The sequence below is a fragment of the Lagopus leucura genome, unplaced genomic scaffold (assembly GCF_019238085.1).
Source record: "Lagopus leucura isolate 7727_CA_CO unplaced genomic scaffold, USGS_WTPT01 Super-Scaffold_100015, whole genome shotgun sequence".
Lineage (NCBI taxonomy): Eukaryota > Metazoa > Chordata > Aves > Galliformes > Phasianidae > Lagopus > Lagopus leucura.
In genome coordinates, this window is record NW_024962269.1 from 1,082,232 (window position 1) to 1,103,664 (window position 21,433).

General features: G+C 41.5%; 3 protein-coding genes across 5 annotated transcripts in view; 2 read left to right on the forward strand and 1 right to left on the reverse strand.

Moving 5' to 3' along the window:
* The window catches only part of ACSBG1 (acyl-CoA synthetase bubblegum family member 1), a 30,873-nt gene extending 22,996 nt beyond the window's left edge, over nucleotides 1-7,877 (forward strand). Inside the window, exons 10-14 of one of the 2 annotated variants that reach the window (XM_042875637.1) lie at nucleotides 295-525; nucleotides 964-1,181; nucleotides 3,827-3,966; nucleotides 4,552-4,798; nucleotides 5,825-7,877. In XM_042875637.1, coding sequence (XP_042731571.1) covers nucleotides 295-525; nucleotides 964-1,181; nucleotides 3,827-3,966; nucleotides 4,552-4,798; nucleotides 5,825-5,901 — 913 coding nt within the window. In that variant the 3' untranslated portion in view covers nucleotides 5,902-7,877. Of the gene's footprint in view, nucleotides 1-291; nucleotides 526-963; nucleotides 1,182-3,826; nucleotides 3,967-4,551; nucleotides 4,799-5,824 lie in introns of both variants that reach the window. The other variant, XM_042875635.1, reaches the window with a different exon arrangement.
* IDH3A (isocitrate dehydrogenase (NAD(+)) 3 catalytic subunit alpha) lies at nucleotides 6,959-19,102 on the reverse strand. Its single transcript, XM_042875638.1, has 11 exons — nucleotides 18,999-19,102; nucleotides 17,826-17,888; nucleotides 16,185-16,268; nucleotides 14,795-14,909; nucleotides 14,085-14,272; nucleotides 13,675-13,808; nucleotides 12,989-13,091; nucleotides 12,845-12,909; nucleotides 11,120-11,204; nucleotides 10,495-10,647; nucleotides 6,959-8,592 (listed from the first exon to the last, which is right to left on the reverse strand). The coding sequence occupies exons 1-11, from the start codon at nucleotides 19,023-19,025 to the stop codon at nucleotides 8,509-8,511; spliced, it is 1,101 nt and encodes a 366-aa protein (XP_042731572.1). The 5' UTR covers nucleotides 19,026-19,102; the 3' UTR covers nucleotides 6,959-8,508.
* A 798-nt stretch (nucleotides 19,103-19,900) lies between these two features.
* The window catches only part of CIB2 (calcium and integrin binding family member 2), a 37,950-nt gene continuing 36,417 nt past the window's right edge, over nucleotides 19,901-21,433 (forward strand). For both annotated transcript variants that reach the window (XM_042876158.1, XM_042876157.1), the window contains exon 1: nucleotides 19,901-20,295. In XM_042876158.1, coding sequence (XP_042732092.1) covers nucleotides 20,245-20,295 — 51 coding nt within the window. In that variant the 5' untranslated portion in view covers nucleotides 19,901-20,244. The remainder of the gene's footprint in view (nucleotides 20,296-21,433) is intronic.

Genomic DNA, 21,433 nt, shown 5'->3' on the forward strand with positions numbered 1-21,433 from the left:
AGATTATTTTAACTGATGAAGAATCAGGAGGACAAAAGTATTGTCTTATGCAATATGGTTTTGTAGATGCATTCTGAATTAGCAGTATTCAGGAGCTGTAAGAGTTGGTGCTCACTTGCAATGAAAGACACTGAATAAATGAAGAATGAATTATTACTGATGTGAATCTGTCAACTTCCACACACTAATGACAAATACATATCTAAAAAAGCCCTGTTTCTGATTTTGTCTTGCTAACTATATGACTTCATCCAACTTACTGTTTCTTCCTGTTTCTTGTTTTCTACTCAGCAGTGACTTGAAACAGTTTTGGACAAGGCTAGCAGACTACTTGGTGCTTGCTAAAATACGCAGTGCACTGGGTTTTTCTAGCTGTCAGAAGCATTTCTGTGGTGCTGCTCCTCTCAATACAGAAACGCTGTATTTTTTCTTGGGTCTGAACATCACCCTGTATGAAGCCTATGGCATGAGTGAGACCACAGGCCCACACTGCCTCTCAGGGCCGTATAACTACAGGCAGCACAGGTAACTTTTCAGTTATTATTATTATATTTCATTATATTTATGAGAAGTGTACAACTGAGTTCAGCAAAGATGTTACCACTTTGAGGTTAGAAACTGAACGCATTGCCTCCATAGCATGCCAAGTCAGGAGCACTGAAAATGATCTGCAGCATTTTCTGCAGGACAGTTACTAAGTGGGATGTGGAGTGTAGCTCTGACCTACGGTAGGGTAACTTTCAAAACAAAACCTCTAAGATACAGAGAGGAAAAGAGCAGGAAGGATGAGCAAGATACACAGCTATTGTGTTAGCCCCAGTAAGTTATTTCATTCCTTTCAAACAATTACAGCAGGGTGTTACCATTGCTTACATTTTGATAGGACCAGGGAGTTGGCATTGTAGATATCCTGTCAATATTAAGTATTTCAGTGCTCCTTGTGTGTTTTCTTTTCCCCAAAAGCTGTGGTAAACCAGTACCTGGCTGCAGAGTGAAATTAGTGAATGAAGATACAGAAGGCAATGGAGAAATCTGTTTCTGGGGAAGGACTGTTTTCATGGGTTATTTAAACATGGAAGACAAAACAAAAGAAGCCTTTGATGAGGATGGGTGGCTGCATTCTGGAGATTTAGGAAAACTAGACAAGGATGGCTTTCTCTATGTCACTGGAAGAATTAAAGGTAATGAGGAAAATCTTGCATCACATTTATAATAACTATCCAGCACTGTTCAGTTATATATTAGATGTGGCTTGTCTCATTTAGTGACTGTCTTTTAATCACAGCTACATTAATCTAACAGAAAGTAAAATAAGCTTTCTGATGAGGATGTTTCTGATGGTGTTCCCCATTCAGGAAAGGTTTCCTTCTAGTTTTTAACAGGTGCAGATACCTCAGTTTCTACAGTGAGGCTGTCCATCTCCCAGACCTTGTTATTATTAATCACAAATAATATAAAATCACAATGCAGGTTTAGTGTGTCTTCTTTGATTCTAATGATCCTCTAAGCTGTCCAGTCTCCTTCTGGATCTTGCTCAGTTGTCTTAATTGCACACTAGAATGTTTAGTTGTTAACAGCAGGCAACTCTATTATGTAACAGTTATTGCTGTAGGTCAGAGCTAGATTCCTCTGCTTTTTGTGATACATTTACAGAGAATAGTATTGAAATTTGAGAGCACAGGACAATAAACCTAGGTGCTCTTACAGTGCATAGCTTGAAGTCTCACATGAATAAAACTGGTCATTGGTTACTGAAGTACTTTCTCAAAATACATGCTCATAGAGTCTGATTTGTCAGATGTGTAAACTTGAGATCTAAAAACTGAGTGACTATCATCATAGAATGTATGATGAATCATTAAGGGGATGACATGAGTGAATTAATTTGTCAGAGAGTAACATGGTGTTCTATTAGGCACCAGGACTTAAGTAGGTACTATTAATAGGCTGCACCAGATACAGTTACTTTGATTCTTAGTTTGCTTTCTTATCCGATTCAATTTTGCTTAGTTTAGTGGTTAGCACCTTCTAGTCTCCTTCTGCCCTAGCATTTGTGTTGCACTCACATCCTCCTTCACTGCTGAACTAACAACTGTTGCTCTACTTTCAGGTTAGGAAGACTGAGATAAAAGAACCACCTGTGCAATTTACTTTCAGTTTTAATGTCTAACTAAGGTAAATGCAATAGAAGATAGTAAAGGAGCTTCTCTTCTAGTAACTGAAACAGGACTTCCTCCTTTTAATTCCTTTGGTCTTACAAGTTTTATGATTTGTTATATTGAGCATGAAACCATAGAAACTGCTTTTTGGTATCTGAGATCCAGAGAAGCTGTGAAGCACAAAGATACTGCTAGAGAAGCCCAGATAGGGACTATCTGTAGGCATGTGCGAGAAGTTGTTACAGTCATTACAGTTCTGTTGTCAGCTGTGACAAAGCTGACATTTCAGACTGAAAAATAAAATTTCCTGGAGCTTGTGAGAAGATCTAGGACAAAAAATTGGAGTAAGACAAAAGGAGAGGAAAATAAAGAAAAAGATCTCTGTAGTTTAGGTACACAATAACTTTGCTGTATTTCTGTGGTGTGACAGAAGTCTTTTACTCTAGAAACACTATGCATGCTTCCTCTGATGCATACACTATGTTAACTAGGGAGAGAAATAACATTCATAACTGTGAAATGAATGGCTACTCCATACCAGAATGCTGAGTGTAGACTGGAAGTTATTTCTCGTAGTTGCTCTTTATGGAGCAGTAGAGGTGTTAAGGACTAAATGTGTGAGTGCTGAAAGGGTGCCATATTTGCTTGATTACATCTACATTCTTTTACACTGACAAGGGAACCAAGAGGAACCAACCCATTCCTTAATGTATGCAGTAAGATGGATTATTCCACACAGGACTGGTCTGCCATTGCTCTGCGTTATTTCTTGAAGCATGTTACTGAACTGCTGCCAAGACCATTATTTGAGGGCAGTGAGAAGCCACCAGTGCAATGAAAACAGAATTGCAATTTGCTTAGATAATTCTTAATTTCACAATGGCTTCAATAATTACACATATTATACTTCAGAATTAATGCATTCAAAAAGAGCTGAATATTCCCTTATCAGTAAAGTTAGTGCCTCTATTGTTTACAGACCTTAAAAATATTAAGTTGTCAGTCTGTCAATAAATGCAAGTCATGTCAAAAGTAGGGCAGGAATGACTGCTTCCATCCTGAACTGTCTCTAAAATCTCACCTATCCCTCATCATGCTCCTCTTCTTTCTGCATTGCTTCTGTGCAGCTTTCCTACACTATTAACTTGTTTTTGTCTGACCCCTCTTGGTGGCTCAGAGAATTAGCTTTGATCACGATGTTAACCATGAACTGCTTTTGGTGAGTTAATGGTGAATTAGAGAGCGGATCCTATGTTAGTCTGGAAGAAATGATTGTTCAAAAAAAAAAGTCCACATTATACAACATGTTGCACGTATACATTGGATATTGCACTGCATATATATATATATATATATATATATGCCTGTTGTTAACCTGTTACTGGATTACACGGAAAACATGATGCTGTTTAAAACACACTGTGTGTATGTGGGGGTAAATGTGTTATATAGAGGGAAAAATGAACATTTAAGCAGATCCTTGGAAAGAATCAATATCTACAACAGTTATTTTGAAGGCAATCAGACTAATAACTTGAAATAGGCTTGCTTCTCTTTGGAAAGTATTGTTCTGCATATAAAAGTAAGAAAGGTAGAGCCATCCTGGAATTAGCCTGCTCTTTGAAATTAGATTTCAAGTAATAGCCTTTCTTTTTCTTTTGGTCTAGATTTGATTATTACAGCTGGAGGTGAAAATGTGCCTCCCATTCCAATTGAAGATGCTGTTAAAAAAGAACTCCCAATTGTTAGTAACGCCATGGTGATTGGAGATAAAAAGAAATTTTTGTCCATGTTGCTGACCCTAAAGGTATACCAGTCTTAATACTGATTTCAGTGAAACTACACACCTGTACCCTAACAAAATAAGAAGGATTCCGAACTGTTAGAAGGAAGGCCAAGAATTAAATGGGAAGGCTTTATTTCAACAAAGCAATGTATGGCAACTACAGGTCAAATTGTGACGGTCTGATCTTGTTATGGTTAGGTGATTGGCTAAATGTTTTATATTTAAAAGTTCTAACTTCAAACAATGCTTCTGATTCAAGTTATTTACATTATATCACAGTAATTCAATGTCCCCCTACAACAATGGACTAATTTGGAAAAGTTGGTAGAAATTTAAGGTTGCTGGACGGACTTTAATTGATGTGGTTTTGGTCTGTTCACATTACCTGCATATAAGCCAGAAATTTTTGCGTTTGGTAGCTGTATAGAAAAAAAGCTGAGTACTGATATCTCTAGAGATTCCTGCTTTTTCAGGCTTATGGAACGTTTGGGTATTAATGCTGGGCTGCTTTTATTCTTACCAGACAGGGAGAACCTTATCAAGTAATCATTTGATAATGCCTTGTAGAAGTAAGAATTTGATGATTATCTTCATCTGATATTTTAGTGCATCCTGGACCCAGACACATCGGATCCCACTGACATCCTCACTGAACAAGCCAGAGATTTCTGCCAAAAGATTGGCAGTAAAGCCACTACAGTATCAGAGATTGTAGCGACAAGGGATCAGGCGATCTACCAGGCCATTCAGGAGGGAATCAACAAAGTCAACATGAATGCCACTAATAGGGTTCATTGCATTCAAAAATGGATAGTGCTGCCGAGAGACTTCTCTATTTCTGGGGGAGAACTAGGTAAGACTTGCTGCTTTTTTTTTTTTTTTGAAGCAGTCTTGCAGTATCTAAGAGGGGGCTAAAAGAAAGAAGGGTACAGACTCTTTAGCAAGGGCTGTTGTGACAGTTCAATGGAAATAGTTTCAATCTAAAGGAGGGGAGAGTTAGGTCGGATGTAAGGAAGTTTTTTACAGTAAGGGTGGTGAGGCTCAGGCAGAGGTTGCCCACAAAGGTGGTGGATACTCTGTCCATTACCCAAGGTCAGGCTGTGGGGCTCTGAGCACTGTTAGAGCTGTGAGTGTCCCTGTTCACTGCAGGGAAGTCGGATGAGATGGCCTTTAAGGGTCCCTTCTGACTCAAATGATTCTGTGATTTATACTAAAGGTGTACACACAGTAGAGGGGCTGCCGATTCCTAAGTATCCAAATACAGTTCTATTTGTCAAATTCTGTATATGATTATTGGATTGAAGGAAGAAAAATTAAGCAGCGTTTACAGAATACAAAATCTGCAGTTTTTGCTATGCATACATGTAGAAATATGTGGTCATCTAAGTGAGTACAGCACTGTAGCTAAGTTTGAGATTGCTTTGGGTAATTATGCAATTCTAATTATTTTTTATGCATTAAAGTCTCAATAACTTCCAGTAATAATTCTGAAAAGTGACCATTAACAGCAATAAAAAAAAGAGGACAAAATGAAAGATTGACAGCAGAGCCCAAAGCCATGTTACCTGCCTCTGTGAGTAAATTGGGAATTTACCCAAATTGGGAACAAAGTTTCAAAACCACTAGTCTTTTAATAGGAAAAAAATAAAAACAGTAATAGTTAAATAATCACCTGCTTATTTAGCTGCTTTTGAAGTGCTAACGATTACACAAAGGCAGCCATGTGCCACAACTACTGCTCACTTTTGGCAGAGGTCTAAACTAATGAAGTAGGTGTTCTTCCAAACAAAGGCTCTGTAGCAAAAAATCCAAAACCAAAGCTTCAGGGTAGGAATTCTTGTTTCTATTTCTGCTTTTATGATGAACTCCTTCTCTTAAGGTCCCACCATGAAGTTAAAACGGCTCACTGTGCTTAAGAAATACAAAAATGAAGTGGACTCCTTCTATGAAGAGTAAGAAGCCTTTCATCGGAGCATTAAGAAAGATTTGTAAGCTACAGGAAGTATTTCCTAATCAAAATCATTAAGGAAAACTAATGCTTGTTTTTATTTTGCAGTCATGCACTAGAAAGCTGCTATGTTAATTTAGTTATTCCCAGTACTCACCTGATAGTTTGTCCTGTTATGTACAGCGTGCCCATTCTATAATATGTATTTTACATTATGCCCTAAATGAGCAAGATTAATGATATCCTCATAGGTTGTGTGAAGTGAGTATATGTTCTCTAGACTGAAACAGAAAAAACAGTGATCTGCCCTTATAATTTTTTTGTTCTGCAGGAGGTTGCCTGGAGCTTATGTGGTAAATGACTAGTTAGCAGTACCTGTTTAGTAAAATTGTTCTACCACTCTGGATATAAAGCTGATTAGTTTTTAAAATAACAATAATAAAAAATCCAAGGCCTGTTTTCTTTCATCCTAGGGAAAAGTGTATTTCTGTTCACTAGCTCAGCATTTTGTAACCCTCTTCCACTTCTATACCAGCTAGACTTTTCTAAAAGCAGCAGGTCATCATTTCTTAAATCCATGTTGAAATAAGCATTACTATTTCTTCTAAAACCAACACTCAAAGTTGGGAAAACAATTCCTGAAAATGGAAAGATACAAAGTAGGTAATATGGGAGCTCTCACCTCAAAGCACAATTAACACATTTTAAATAAGAGTATTGCAACTCTACTTTCATGTTTCAATACTGATGTTGTTCTAATGCTGACAAACGGGAGCATTTCTTCTTTCCCTTAGAAAATATAAATTGCTATATGAAGGGTTAAAAGGGCTGCTGATAGTTCAGTCAGTGGTGGCAGAGAGTTATAATGGATAACAGCTAGGGAGTCTGCAGCCATCTTTCTTGATTTAAAACCAACTAACCATGCAGGGCAGAATATTGTTTCAATGGAAGTTTCACGATCAGTCTTAAACATCCTATAAACTTCAGAGTTTGTTGCAAGTGTCAGCAATCAGCTTAATGCATCAGACAAAGTAGGAGCCTGGGATTATCAAGACAACAAGCAGCAGGACTTCAAAAAGTTTATTTTTTCCCCATTTTGTGCGTAATGGTACTGCAAAAGGTCTTAAGATTAATCTAGAGGAAACAAGGAAGCAGCAGCTTGTAAAACACAAGGAAATGATACCCTATTCACCAAAAGCAGAGAGCACAAGAAATAAAGCTTACTGTCCCCCCTCCAACACGTTGTTAGGCTGTACAAAAAAGCTGGGTTGCTTACTTCATAGAGTTCTGCTAGAAGACATTATTCAAAATAGTTTTGATTCTGAAATAACCAGCCTGAACAGCCTCACTAGGAAGTAACCAAGAGGTGTAATACCCATAAATACAATTGAGCTTTAAGACATCTGGCTCTGGCAGTAGGTATAAACTTGTGTTAGCCACGAGTTTTACAAACGTGCATTTTCTTGAAGGATATGCTAAAAGGAGCATACCCTTAAGAAATCCAGGTCAGAATGGCTCATGATTACCTGTGTGTGATGAAGAAGGGAGGGGGAAAAAAAAGAGGTGCTTTGGTGCTTACTAAGCTTAGGAAGCAGGAGAAGAAAAGGTCTCTGATCCCTGAATAGGGATGAAATGTATTTCTGGAACGTAGGCACCCAGAGCCAGACCTTCAATCTGTCTTCATTCCATTAGGACTAGTCTTTTACATTCAGAGTTTATGGAATAGAATCAGTGAGACACACTGAGCAGGCTTCATAAAAACAAAGTATAACACAAAAAGCAATCCAGCAGAAGCCATGAAATATTTTGTATAAACTGGTGAAGTTAATAACTTCCCTTCATAATACAGAGCAGGAGTGAGTTTTTCTAATTTACTCTCGTTACAACTCTCTTGTAAATTAGGCTGTGTTTCAGAAAGGAAAACTTGTAAGAACTATTTTGATACAGATTTGAAAAATATCTTTGTTAATATCAGTTCTCACATCTAGCTGGTTTGATGTCTTTTTCTTTTTCCATATACATAAACAGATTAAATCTCTAAGATTTTGCATTTCTTTTTTGCATGCCCTCTGAAGGCAAAGCTGTATTTCATCAATCAACAGACACCTAGAAGTGTTCCTTCATTGCTTTTAACATAAAATTGCTATTGGAAATTAGTTTATACCCGTTTCTTTTTATAATGTTTGTCTTGTGCTCTTGTTAGGCCAAAAGCCTGTCCTTTAAATTTCAGTAAGACCAGTAACATAGCTCTAAGCATTAAGGTGCTGCAGCAATTCACTAGTTCTGGTTATGTTATATTCACATAATTTTTCTTTGTGAAAAATAAAAGCCATCTAGTTGAAACAGCAAATGGTACAGTTACAGTGGCAAAAAAATACTTCTCTTACATAAAAATGCTTACCAGGTAGAAATAAATAAGACAGAGCACTTAAAGTCCACTGAAAGCAGGCACAAGCATCATCTGTAGCCATGGGGACTAAATTTATTAATGAAGAGGCCTTCCCTATAAAGTTTGCTTTATAGAGATGAGCAAAATATACGCACAGAGATACCAGGTTACATACTGTATGTTTGTGATGCATCTTTTCAGAGTTAATACGGATCAAACGAGAAGTTTACTCTGCGTCCCGTACTCTGCTGCAGATCTCTTCTGTGAACTCTGAACACTTGGCATTACCTCCCAAGTCTTTTGTCAAAGCCTGAAGGAAGAAAAAATGCTATCACTGTAATGTTTAATGGAGCCAGTTATACCACTGCACAGTCCTATCATCTATGTTTTGTATTGGTATTGGGTATAGGTGAGAAGGAATACATCAAGTCTGGGTTTCTCTGCATTCTACATTGCCTTCGTTAACAGCAACAATGCAAACTGAGGCAGGTAGGGAAAAATGAGTAGGAGCATTGAGCATTGTTATCTGAGTGTTCAGATCTCAGTGAGATTTATCTTTTAACTACCCGCAGAAGTGAATTTGGACAATGCTATCCAAAGTCCCTATGGCCATATCATAATGTACTTAAGAGATATGGACTTAAGTCTTCCCTAATAAGTCTGCCTTTTGGAAGTAAAATTCATACATGATGGCTCAGTACAACATCAACTAATTTAAGAGAATGTCATTCAGTAATGCTTTGGGTATGTGTTTTACAAAGGAAGCCCACAGAGGAAAAGCACACACACAGCTCTTGAAATGCTGTATGTTAACGGGTGTCCAAGGTTGCTTGGTTGAGTTAAGGGATTGAAAAACAGGTAGTTAAACTTTCTTTATTAAGGACAACTCCTCTCTGGCAGCATGGAGACAGTAAAATGAAAATAAATTGAAGTAGTCAATGTTGTTTGCCCAAACTAGACAGATTAAAAGTTTTGAGAGGTAATTTAAAAATTATTAGTGTTCCCCTTTTATCACATCCATGCAGATCTTAATTGAATGGCTTGGGGCAGGGATGAAGGAAAGAAAGGGCAAGCATGAAAGGCAATAAAGGTTACAGTTTTAGGAACTTGGCATTTTGCTTTATGCTTTGCATTATGCTTTTTTCAATTCGAAAAGCTTCTCTCCCTTGTGAGCGTGTAATCACAACACAGCAACTAGTGAACAAGTAGCCATGTCACGCAACTTGTGCTGTTATCTTCTGTACAATTACTAACCTGCAGATGGAAGATTTCATTTCCAGAGCAGTAAATGGGAACTGTACAGAAGCATCTCTCTATTCATTTGTAAGTTTAGTGGTTTGTTTGTTTGTTTTTTAAACTGGCTCCTACACGCAGCAAGACAGCTGTAAGCAGACCACTTATGAAATAATGACAGTTTTTTGTTTAAGCAGGCTTGTTCTTTTTCATTGCAAAGCAGCTTTGTATGCCTGTGCCCCAGATAATCACAGCAGCTAAACGCTGATTTTCCGTAAGGGCAATCTTTGGAATCTTTCCAATTGTATTTTGGAAAGGTGCACTCAACTACTTTAACTTCCAGCAGCAGCATTACACGCAGAAATTCAGGTCAGGTTTCAGAGCACAACTCCTTCCCCTGCACCAATACTATCTGAGTCTTGAATCTGCAGGCAGGTACACCTGCACAGAGAAGAAGTAATCACTGGATATCATTTTGCCCCTAACTTATTTTGTGATTAAAAAGGAGCTGAGGTAAATAGGAAGAAAGAGTAAAAGAAGTGACCTCAAAAACAGGAACAGAAGTATTAAGAGTCAGAATTGAGATGAGTGATTAAGCCTACATAAGGCAAATGACTGTCCTTTGCTCTAAGGTCTAGATTTAACTGTTAGTGCGCCATAAACTTCACAAGGGAAATACCACTATTTACTCAGATCTCTAATCCCTTTCATGGAAAACAGATTAGCAGTTCTAGCTTTTAGAGCTGCGGAAACTGAGGCAGGAGGAGAGCTACAGAGCATCCCTGTTGCTGAAGAGGGCAAACTTAATACCACCAGAGGTAACATAACAACAAGCACAGAACAGCAGCAGTGCTGCTCATGTGATTCAGGCCGGCAAAGCAGGGCATCTTTTGTCTTAGCGTTAATGTTCCGAGTTAATTTTTGTTACAACAGGGTATCATTTGAATCAGTTTTATGTATTTGCATGCTCTTATATTACCTTTCCATCTTTAATTGTATTAAAGCAAGCTGTCTCAATTTTTGTGGCATGCTTGTGTAATCCCATATGACGCAGCATCATTACAGCACTCAGGAGAAGAGCAGTTGGATTTGCCAAGTCTTTTCCTGCAATATCAGGTGCTGTTCCATGAACCTAGAAAGAAAAGTGAATCTGTCTGTTACAAAGTTAATATGGCGATTAACAGAGGACATTTGAAACATAATCCTCACACACAAGCATGCTGAAATGGAACTTACTTCACAGGGATATGTTTAATGGAAAGAAAGATAGGAGAGAAAGAAGATAGGAGAGAGTGGAACAATTCAGTCCAAAGGCATTAGAAAAGGGGAACGAGTTCAGCTAGTGCCTCTTAAGTTCTATTTCATGAAGTGTTTAAGAAAGAGGGTGAAAGTGCCAATAAAAGCACGTGCTAAAACTTACATGTAACACATGCTTTATTCTTTTAGTAAAACTTCAAAATCTTAGCAGTAAAACATAGCTTTACAGAGAACTACTTTTTAATATACCTACATTGTGCATCTTGGACAAGCTTTTAGATTCTCGAGTGGAGACAAAAGTAGTTATTACTACTTGATCGGTTTGAATCTTGAGTAAGAAGACTTACCGATTCAAAAATTGCAACTCCGTTAGCACCAATATTTCCACTTGGTGTTACTCCAAGACCACCAATCAATCCAGCACACAAGTCACTGGAAAAAAAAAATCCTTATGTTTTTCCATGTAGTTGCCTCTCAGAGCTGTATTAAATTATCTTTGTTTCTCATTTTACTGCAACAGTAACCTACTCTAACTACCAACAAGAATAACACTGAGAAAGAACAGATGCTGTTAGCTTCTTACACTGCTGGAACATCTGAGAATCTGCAGAACTACTAGCAAGAGCCATTTCAATAGAGAGAAATGAAAAGGAGATTCCATACAGTATAGTAATTAAGAAACAGGCACAAGAGAAGTACAGAATACTTTAGAAGTGTCAGGAACTAGCCAAAGTTCAGACTGTATTTATATATACGTATATATATATATAATATATATTAATATATATATATATATTAATATATATATGGAGTACCCTATATATATTTAAGTCTCATTTCCCTTTAAAAGGCCACACATCCCTTTTTGTATATAAAATCCTTCTAAAAATCATGGAAAAAATTTGCTCAGGTGAAAGAACTTCTGGTTAAGGTTAGTGTATGTAACTTAAAGGACATTCCAAGTGGCACAACACTGGCTTTACTCCTCTCTTTAGTGAACAGCCCATAAGTCATAATTCTGACATCAGTAGATGATCAAACATCAGGAATTTGCATTTGATTTCCTTGAAAATAAACATGGAGAAAGGTAAATGAACTGTGCCCACAGTTTTCATACTGTCCTCTCAAAGCTGAAAAAACTGATAAAGATCTCACATCTACATTTTTTAGCCTACCATTTCATTGTCTACAAGTCAGCTAACAGAGGACTAAAAAGCAGAAAGGAGGAGTTTGTGCGACAATCTTTTACATTAAATTGATCAGCTGTAGTTGTAATTGTTTGGGAAAGAAAATGGATACTCTTAAACTTTTCACTTAAGATGCTCAGTGCTTTGGAGTAAAAATTCCTTCTGCATCTACTGAGGCTGAGAGACCTCCCTGGTGTTATGCTCACGTTGAACAAAACGCAGTGAGTGAGGTTCCCCAGTGACAAGACTGCCCTTCTTCAAAAGACGACTCAAATTTATTGGAGCTTCCTTCAAGAATGAAAGCCTGCTGAAGGACTCTGCCTTCAGGCCTTCGGGTTGACTGTAGCACGTTTTTTTTTCCAAACAGGAATCCCAAGGTGAAAAGATATAATACAAAACCCAAACAATGGTAGGACACTGAGATGTTATACATTTCAGTCTTCAGAATCATTTCACTATATGGCTAGTTCACTCTAAACGTGGTGGTTCCACAGTCATCTTACTCTATTTCAGTGCTGACAAGTGGCAAGTTTTTTCCCCATTGTCAATCCAAGCAATCTGTATTACAACTGGAGCCATTAACTTCTTCACACTTCTGGAATGATTTATCCTCCACCCAGCCCTACTGGAATAACACTCATAGCCTCCATCAGCAAAAACTCCCTTTTACTACGAGGAATGTTCTCATCATAATTTCTCTCCCAACAACATACGGATAACTAGTATGATAATACGTTGTTTCTTATCATTCTGAGAGTCTGATTTGTGTTTTAAGCTCTGGAGGGAGAAAATGATCGTTCATCTGGCTAGCATGTAACCTGAATAACTGTCAGGAAACTAACAGTGTTGTACGTGCTGGGCTAGTTAAAATTGAGATCTCCATACCTGAGGATGTCACCATACAAGTTAGGCATAACAAGCACATCAAATTGTGAAGGATCCTGAACCATCTAGAAAGAAGTATATTTTCATTAAGTTTAAGACTGTAAACTGAAAAAAACACCACAATTAAAACAAATAGATACTCACATTCAGACACACAGTATCCAGATACATTTCATTAAATTTAATATCTTTACAGTTTTCTGCTGCTTCCCTGCACTTTCTCAAGAAAAGCCCATCAGACATTCTCCTGCAATTAAGTAGAAGAATACTGCAGTTATTGTAAAGCAAGATATTCAGATAAAGAGAACTGCGTGCAACAGGATTAAATAGCAAAAAAATAGTAGACTGCAAAAACCTAATTACAACCATTAATCCTTTATGTAAGTATTTTAATAGAAAGTTATGTCTTTTAAATTTACCCTTAAGATGCTCCAGGAATTAATGCATGATGGTTAAACTGCTGCTCCCAACTGACTCCCTCGTTTACTGAAGTAAATTTACTGAGTTTATGCAGGGATGATGCAAACTATCACACACAGTGTGGATTAGTTGCCAGTGAAGTGCTTTGGCAGCTGTAAAAGACATCAGCTATTTTTCCTGGGTTAAGATTATTTTTAAACTAAGAGTTTTTGGAAGAAAGTCACAGCACTAGCACAGAGTTAGTAAGAGAAGCGTTAGCACACAGTGACTGCAGCCCTGCCAAGAGAAGGTCAGCGTTGTCCATGTTACTCCCATTAGCATTCACACATCAGACATCTGAAGAAAATTTAAAAGCAATTTATAATCAGAAGTATAGTACCACTTGTTCTTCAAAAGAAATGTCAACATACATAATGTTTGCCTTGTGCACAGCAGTAACATGGCTTCTGTGATTATTTCTAGCATACTCAAAAGCAAATTCTGCAATGCGCTTGCTAGCTTCCTCTGTGATTAGCTTGATGCTTTGCACAACGCCTTCAACAATCTGAAAGACAACAGTAGCATTACTAGTAGAAGTGGAAGTCTACTTGTGCAAATCAACAGTTTTGAACAATGTTCTGAACAACAGAATCACAGAATTCTGAGTGAGGCAGTCTCCACAGCACACACTATAATATAGGACCTTTCCTGTGGGGAATGAACTTAAAGTGCAACCAACAAAAAATCCCACTGCTCTGCCCCTCAATACCAAGCAACTGAGATGAGCTAACCTGTTGTTAACAAGACCCAGAAACTGCCAGAAACACTCCCAGCAACTTACCACGTGCTCAATTCCACTGTATTCACCCTCTGTGTTCTCTCGTATTGTGACAATATTTACGTCTGTGTAAGGGGTTTTGTAGCCCTCAATAGAGACACAGGGACGTACGTTTGCATAGAGGTCAAAGGTTTTACGCAGCAGCAGATTCATCGATGGATGTCCTGCAGCAATTGGGGTTTTTAAAGGACCTGAAGGGGAAAAAAAATAGAGATGATAAAACCCACGTCATAAATATCACAGTTGAAGCACCAGGTGGCGCTGTGAGAGAGGAACTGCAAATTCTTATGTAACCCCGACGGTAAATGCCACGGGAATTCTCCGTGCCCTCAGGAATACCACACAGTGATATTCATCAGCTGCTCCAGGGCCAAATCGTGGCCTTAATTCTACATGGAATGGGAGTTCATCAAAAACTGTTTTCAGTACAAACAACGTATGAGGATACCGTTCATTGGGAACTGATACACATTCTTGTGTATCAACTGCCTTGGAAAAGCATACTGTATCAAATCCAAAGCTGATATTTAGTAACATATTTCCTAAACATCAGTGACAGTTACAGCTTTGACACAAAGATTGCAGAAGATGACTTAATAGGCCGTCCTCCATAATTTGCCATCTTTTTGTGATAGTGAGGAAGGACTTTGGATTCAAATCAAAGTCCCTGTAAAAAATGATATTTAATGTCAATATATTAACCCCCAATGTACCTTTTAATCCCATTTTGTTTTTATCCATGGATTCTTTGGCATCTGGAGGTATCATCCACTTTCCTCCTGGTCCTTGGATAGCTGTAACATTCCTTTCTTCCCACTGAATAGGAACCTAAACACATTTGCTCTGTGTTAACTTTAGTCTCATGACTTTTGCTCTCAGTTGTAACTCCTCTTTCACAAGAGATCAGGCTTGAGCCTTCTTAAACATCTTTCCTCTGATGAGTGACAGTAAGTATGAGATGCTTGAAGTTGAACATAAAGGTGACTTTTAAAATGTAAATAATTGAAAACGAAATGGTATGAGCAACATTATACCAGCACAAAGTTAAGCAGCACAAGACACTTCCCTAGCCATGACCTACAGACAGCATAAGGACTGTTTACACACTGCTTTCTTGCACCTGCTACAGCCGTCACTTTCCTCCTGACAAGGGACACAAGACATTTAAAAACTGAACTCATTGAGAACTGATCTTCCAAACTGCAGTGCACAGCAGATCCACCTGTTATCTGAAAGGAAATCTACACACGTCCTGCAGTGCTTTCTGGATTTGCATTCACCACCCCTTGTCCATCAGGAAGAGCCACAATGAAAAGATTTAAGGCTGTTCATAAGCAAATGGAATGAGTCCAAGTGTAACTAGTAGCAAAACACCCTATAAAACAAATCAGAGTAAGTACTGCAAACATACAGTTCTGTGCAAAGGTTTTACCTCACTGCACCTCCTGCCTGTCTCCCCAGGGTCAGACAGAGCTATTACAAGGCTTCTCTTTGATTACATAGGAACTGCACCTTTTACAAATCTAAGTTGGACAGTTGTAAGATAAAATGAATATGCTTTGATACTGTTACTGAGGGGGAACAATTTGACAACAATTCTTCCTGAAGAACTACATTTTCTTCCAAGCAAACTGGACACATTCATGTGAACTTCCTTGGATATGCTGAAACACAGTCCTCTTTGGACAGATGTAGTTTTCACATCACAGAGATGAACGTGGTACAACAGAATAATTGCCATTAGGTTTCTAACAATAAGGGAGTCCCCTTCACAGTGCTTGATCTGCACTGAGAAGTCACTGTAGATGAAAGAATATTTTCCTTTTGGTCACTCAGGATAGCTGTGTCAACAAGATGGCTCAGATGATACACTGAGTTGACATTTCCAGCACTTAAATGCAACATCTGCTCTCAACTCATTACTCCTCTCCAGCTAACAGTTTCAGACACTGCCGTGATATTGCAATCCAGTCTTTTAATATTGGAAGCTTCTGACTTTGTATTGCCAGAAAGTTTCAGCAGCTTAAAAATGACTCATAACTAGTTAACATTTGTTGTTGCACTTAAAGCTACAATGCTCACAGCAAGACAAATGTGACTCACTTTGGCAGCATCAAAGATCTTCATGACAGCAGCAGAAATCTCAGGTCCTATGCCATCTCCTGGGATTAAAGTCACTGTTTGTACCTAAGTAAGGAAGCATCAGTAATAAAAGAAATGAAAGCTGTGTTCCACGTAGGAAACATTCTCATGTGTTGCAGGAACCAAGTAACTACTAGAAAAGAAAGTTTGAGTTACCAAAAATCACTATGAAGAGCAGCAGCAGTGGACAGAAGCAAGAGTGACCAGCTTGCTTTCAAAGGGAAGTGCAAACATTTTGAGACAACTGTCTAAAAATCTGCTTGCTATTTTTGTTTCAAAGCACATGTTTAACCTGAACAGCAGGTTCCTGCTCAGTGCTCCTTCAAATAAGCAATCTCAGAATGTTTTCTTCGTGAAAAATAGAGAGGAGACAATACTACCTACTTACAGCTCTCTTTCCATACATTTCCTATATTAGCTGCATGTTGTGTAATACTGACCCACACTAAAAAAGATTTAATTTGTGAAAAGCTTAAAAAAACAACAACAACAAAAAAAACCAAGTCTATCTGAACTTCTCAAAAGGTTCTCAAAGAAATCTCAGGCCAATTTTTCATAATGTCTGATTCTTTTCTCTCTGTAACATTCTCAATCTTGTTTCTTTTATCATCCCCACATGAACTCAAACTGCACAGCCCAGGGTCACTGGACAGCAGGGGTAGGAAGCTGCCTGTTGTACAAAAACAGGCATACAGCACTATTTGCCAAACCCCAAGTGATGAGATGTGTGCCCAGCCTTCTCCCATGGGAATGCTCAGGATTTCAGTGTATCTTAACTGTTCTGTTTCCACTAATCAGAGTCAAAGAATTTTACTGTGCAAAGCTAAGGAAGCAGAGCTTCAGACAGAGATCACAGCTACTAAGCAAGCAGGCAGCCGATGGAATGCAAGATTGGTTCCTGCTCCACAGCACAGCAGGACTACACCTGCAGCAGAGAAGGTGTTCCACCTGATGCAGTAAAATGAGGTACAAGCAGATCAGGAGGAGCCTCGCCTACATCTTCTCGTGCTGTGTAAGACACAACCTTCACTTCAGTTTCTCTCCGCTAGTAGTTTTACATAACTTAGAATTAAAAACCACAACTCTTCCTTAAGTCCTGCCTAAGGGTGCATGCAGCAGTGCATGCTTCCACCACTGCAGTTTTCAAGGCCACCTTCACTGAAGAAAGGCCTGCAGGGACCTCAGGCACACACAGTGCTAAAGAACCTACACCAGTGCTTGAAATACATTAAAGAGGGCTGTGAAAAGGCAGAACCATTAGCTGTGAGATACTCTAAAAGCAGCAAGATTTAAAGTAAATATGCTAAAGTAAATATTGCTTAGCAGAATGCCTGCAAAAGAAAGAGGATGAGAAGCTTCTCAACAATCTCATTTGTCCATATTTGCCTATTTCAGAATGGGCAGAAGTTTCAGAAGCTTATGTCTGTGTTTTGTGACAAGTTGTCATTCCATGTCTGGTTTCCTTGTAAGCCTTTTTATTAGCAAAGTCATTAACCAGTGTAAATCCAGTTTGGCGTTAAAAGCATGAATGTTCACTTATTCAGGCCTTATCTTTTTCTTGAGAAACTTCTTAAAGGAAAAAAATATGACTAGCATACTCACAGCATTACTAAAACTTCTGGTCACCTGTTTTTGGTTTTTGAAAGCACCTAGCAGTCGAGAAACCTGCAGGAACATAAACCAAAAAGATGTTATCTTATTACACCAACGGATCTTCAAACAGTTCAACGCTGCAGCATTCACACTTTCAAAATGGTACCCCTTCAAATTTCCTGCTTTAAACCAGGATTAACACAAATTAAAATGAAACAGAGTAACTATGGCTTTGCCAAGCTGCTGGGGAGCTGCTGTGTGCACCTCCAGGGTATTCTTAGCACAAGGTGAGCAGAGGACAGCTGCTCCCTGGCCGGACTGCACGGCAGCCCCAGCAGCAACTCTGGCTGAGGAGAAAAGCAAGGTGAGATGTTTGTTCCCCTACCAGCTGCCCGGGCAGCACATCTGCACCTTCCAGGTCACGTTTCCAAAGCTGAGTCCCACCAGTGGAAGTTCTTCCATTGGAACCGGGGTGCACTTTGTTCTTGCCTTTATTTATGTCTGTACGTTGGGGCCGCAGTCCTCCGTGCACTCGGCAGGTTTTAAAAACCCAAGAGTGTACGAAAGGCAGAAGTCAGCACTGCAATGAGGAGCCCAGCCCGCACAGCGCCGCACAGAATGACCTCCACTGCGCTCGGGGCGTCCCGCCATGCCGGGGAGTCCTCCGCAACCGCGGCTGCGATCTCCGCCTTTCAGCAGCGCACACCGTAAGCGGAGCTGTGGGCACCGACGGCTCCGGGCAGGAAGGACAGCTCGCCGCGTCCGCTCCGAGGAACGCCGCGCTGGCAGAGCCGCGCACGGCTCCTCACCTCGCAAGGTCATCGGGCCGGAACCGCAGGCAGGGACCGCCAGCCGAGCGCGCTGCTGCGGCCCCGTGGGTGGCCGAGGCCTCCCCGAGCCGCTCGGGATCGGCGCGTCGCGAAGGCCCCGCGGCAGGCCCGGACGATCGGGTCTTCCCCTCGGAAGCTCCGCAACAACAGACAGACGGCGAATCCCGCGGCGAGAGGCACCGCCACGACGGGAGAGCCGCGGCCACCGCCGCGCCCCGCTCCGAGGCGGCCCCGAGCTCCGCACGCCGCACCGCGGCGCCAAGGTCACGCGCCCGGCGCGGCGCCCGGACCCCGCGAAGGAACGGCACCGCACCGCACCGCACCGCACCGCACCGCGCCGCGCCGCACCTACCGCGGGCATCCACGCGGCCGCGGCCATGGCGCGCCCGGCACTTCTTCGACCCCGCAACGTCCGCAGTCACCGACGGAGCGGAACCGGCGCCGAGCGGCCGCGCGCTACCGCCCCGCCCCAGGGAGGCGGCCGCTGCCGCGCCTCGCGCTGCGCTGACGGCTCCGCCCTGCGCTGTGCTGCGGGGTCCGCGCTCCCGAGCTCCGTGCCCGCACTGTGGGGCGGGCTGCGTCAGCGCAGCGTTCCCGGCAGCGAGCAACGCTACGCCGCCGGTGTGTGTGTGACAGCCGCTGTCCGTGTGACTGACGACCAGTGTCCGCGTGACTGGCAGCCGCTGCCGCGCGGGGCCGTACGGCTGCGCATGCGCCATTTCCTCCGCGGGCTGAGCCGAGCCTTCAGGTGCGCATGCGCTGTGCTTTGTGCTGTGGGCGCGCGTTTCGCGCCGGGTCCCGTTAGTCGGTGAGGCGTTGAGCGGGGATGCGGCGCTCGGCTGGCGCTACTCAGGGCGGGCGGAGCGCGGTGTGAGCTCAGCCTGCAGCGCTTTGCCCGACACGTAATTGGGTGCGAAGTGATGAAAGCCGGTGCCGATAACGTTACGGTTAGAGTCTGGCTGTGTACACAGAAAAGTATCGATCTATTGCCGTTACTTATGCCAGGAGTAAATATTGCTTAACGCTCTGCCGTTGAATTAAAACAAGAAATGCAAACGGAGCAGGTGAAGAAGCGCGAGCCGGAAAGCTGGGCTCAGCCTACAGCGGCGCGGCGTGCCGGAGTTCGCTCGTGCTGTGCACGCGTCTCTTCGGTGCTCTTTTGCTCGCTCTGCGCGTGTGCGCAGTAGCACTGCTGTGCCGGGCGCTGCAGGGGGCGCCAGGCGGCGCTGTGAGGCGGCGGCGCTGCACGGGGCGCGCTGAGGCGCGGAGCGGAGCGGCTGCGAAGCCGTTCGTAACCGTACAGCCCCGCGGGCTGGGAGTCGTGAGAGCTCTGTGTGGAGAAGCATCTGAAATACGGAGAGAATGGCATCGCTGCCTTCGGATGCCACCTGCCTGTGACTGCAGCGCCCGCCTCCTAGGTGTGCTCGAGTGAAAGGTTTTCCGGTCCCGCTTCCTTCCGCAGCACGAAGCATTTCAATGCAGGCTTCGCGATTCTGCCGGCGCGTTCGCAGGGAATCCGTGCTCTAAATGCCCGCCGCACAGAGCAGCCCGGCTGCTTCCTATGGGATGCATCTGCATAAAGGAAGAATTCTTCTAAGATGGGTAATAAGCAGACAATATTCACTGACGAGCAGCTGGATGCCTACCAGGTAAGACAGCTCGGTGCCTTGTGTTGGAAGGGTGGGAGTCACATCCGCCGCATCTGGGCTAGGAAACAGCCAAACATTCGTGACCGGCTTGGGAAGGGCGCTTGTCTACTGTAATCGTTTTACTGAGCGGTTCCTAAAGGAGGGAAAGTGTGTCCATAACCTTTTTATAACCCGTGCTAACTTCCCTGTCGGTAGGGGCGAAAAAAATAGGATGTGTCTAAATCTATGCCTAAGTTCACTTCAGGCAGTAAATCATAGAAATGTGCTTGCTGTAAATCCAAAATAGGTACCCTTGTGCTTTTATCCACTCCTGAGTGGTAATTTCTTCTTACCAGAAGGTGTACTCATTTAGTGCCTGGGGGTACTTTATGGGTGGCACTTTATTTGTGGCACTCACACCAGCTGCATTTTTCACGCTCCAGGTGATGAATGATTTCGTCTTATCCGCATTTTAGCATAACCCAGACCTTACTGATCTGGTTTGAGGGATGCTGTCTGCACTGTGTACACCTAGAATGAGTTTCTGAAAACACAAGTTGGGCAGCAGATGAAATAGAAGTCTGCTGGAGAAGGAGGCAGGTGAACGCCTGCTACAAGGTGCAGGCAGGGCTGTTTGCATTGCTGTGTTCTGTGAAGTGATGAATACAGGCAGAATGAACAGTTTGAGAAGTCAGTGTTTAATTTCTCCCGATAATCAAGGGACAGATTCAGGGCACATGAAGGTAAAACTCTTTATGTTTACCTTCATGAACTTTGACTTCTATCCCTGAATTAGAAACTGTGATTTTAAATACTAATTTTTCTTTATTTTTGCAGTTAGTGCTACCATGGGCTTTTTACAGATGTAGAGATTTACCCAGATGAAGTCAGTCTGGGGGCATGTACTGAGCATGCTATGAAATAAGCATACATTAAATTCTTATTAAATTCCTAATCCTGTTGGTAGCAGGGTATCATATGTGTGCTGTTCTTGCTATCATTGTAGAAACACGAAAATGGAGCTGCTTTAATTTCCACTCTGTCGCATATCTCACCCTCACCAGCAGTCCGTCATTGTAATATGTTAGTCCAGTGCACTGGTCTGAGGCTTGGCTGTCAAAGATCCTCAAAGGCTATTTTTTACATCCTTGATAGATAG

Excerpts from the sequence above, each read along its gene's own strand:
- IDH3A (XM_042875638.1), bottom strand. The coding sequence starts at position 19,025 with ATGGCCGCGGCCGCGTGGATGCCCGCG. Across the intron at positions 12,910-12,988 it reads TGGATACTGTGTGTCTGAAT|ATGGTTCAGGATCCTTCACA; the intron begins GTGAGTATCTAT and ends ACTTCTTTCTAG. Across the intron at positions 10,648-11,119 it reads GAGTTGCAATTTTTGAATCG|GTTCATGGAACAGCACCTGA; the intron begins GTAAGTCTTCTT and ends TTTTCTTTCTAG.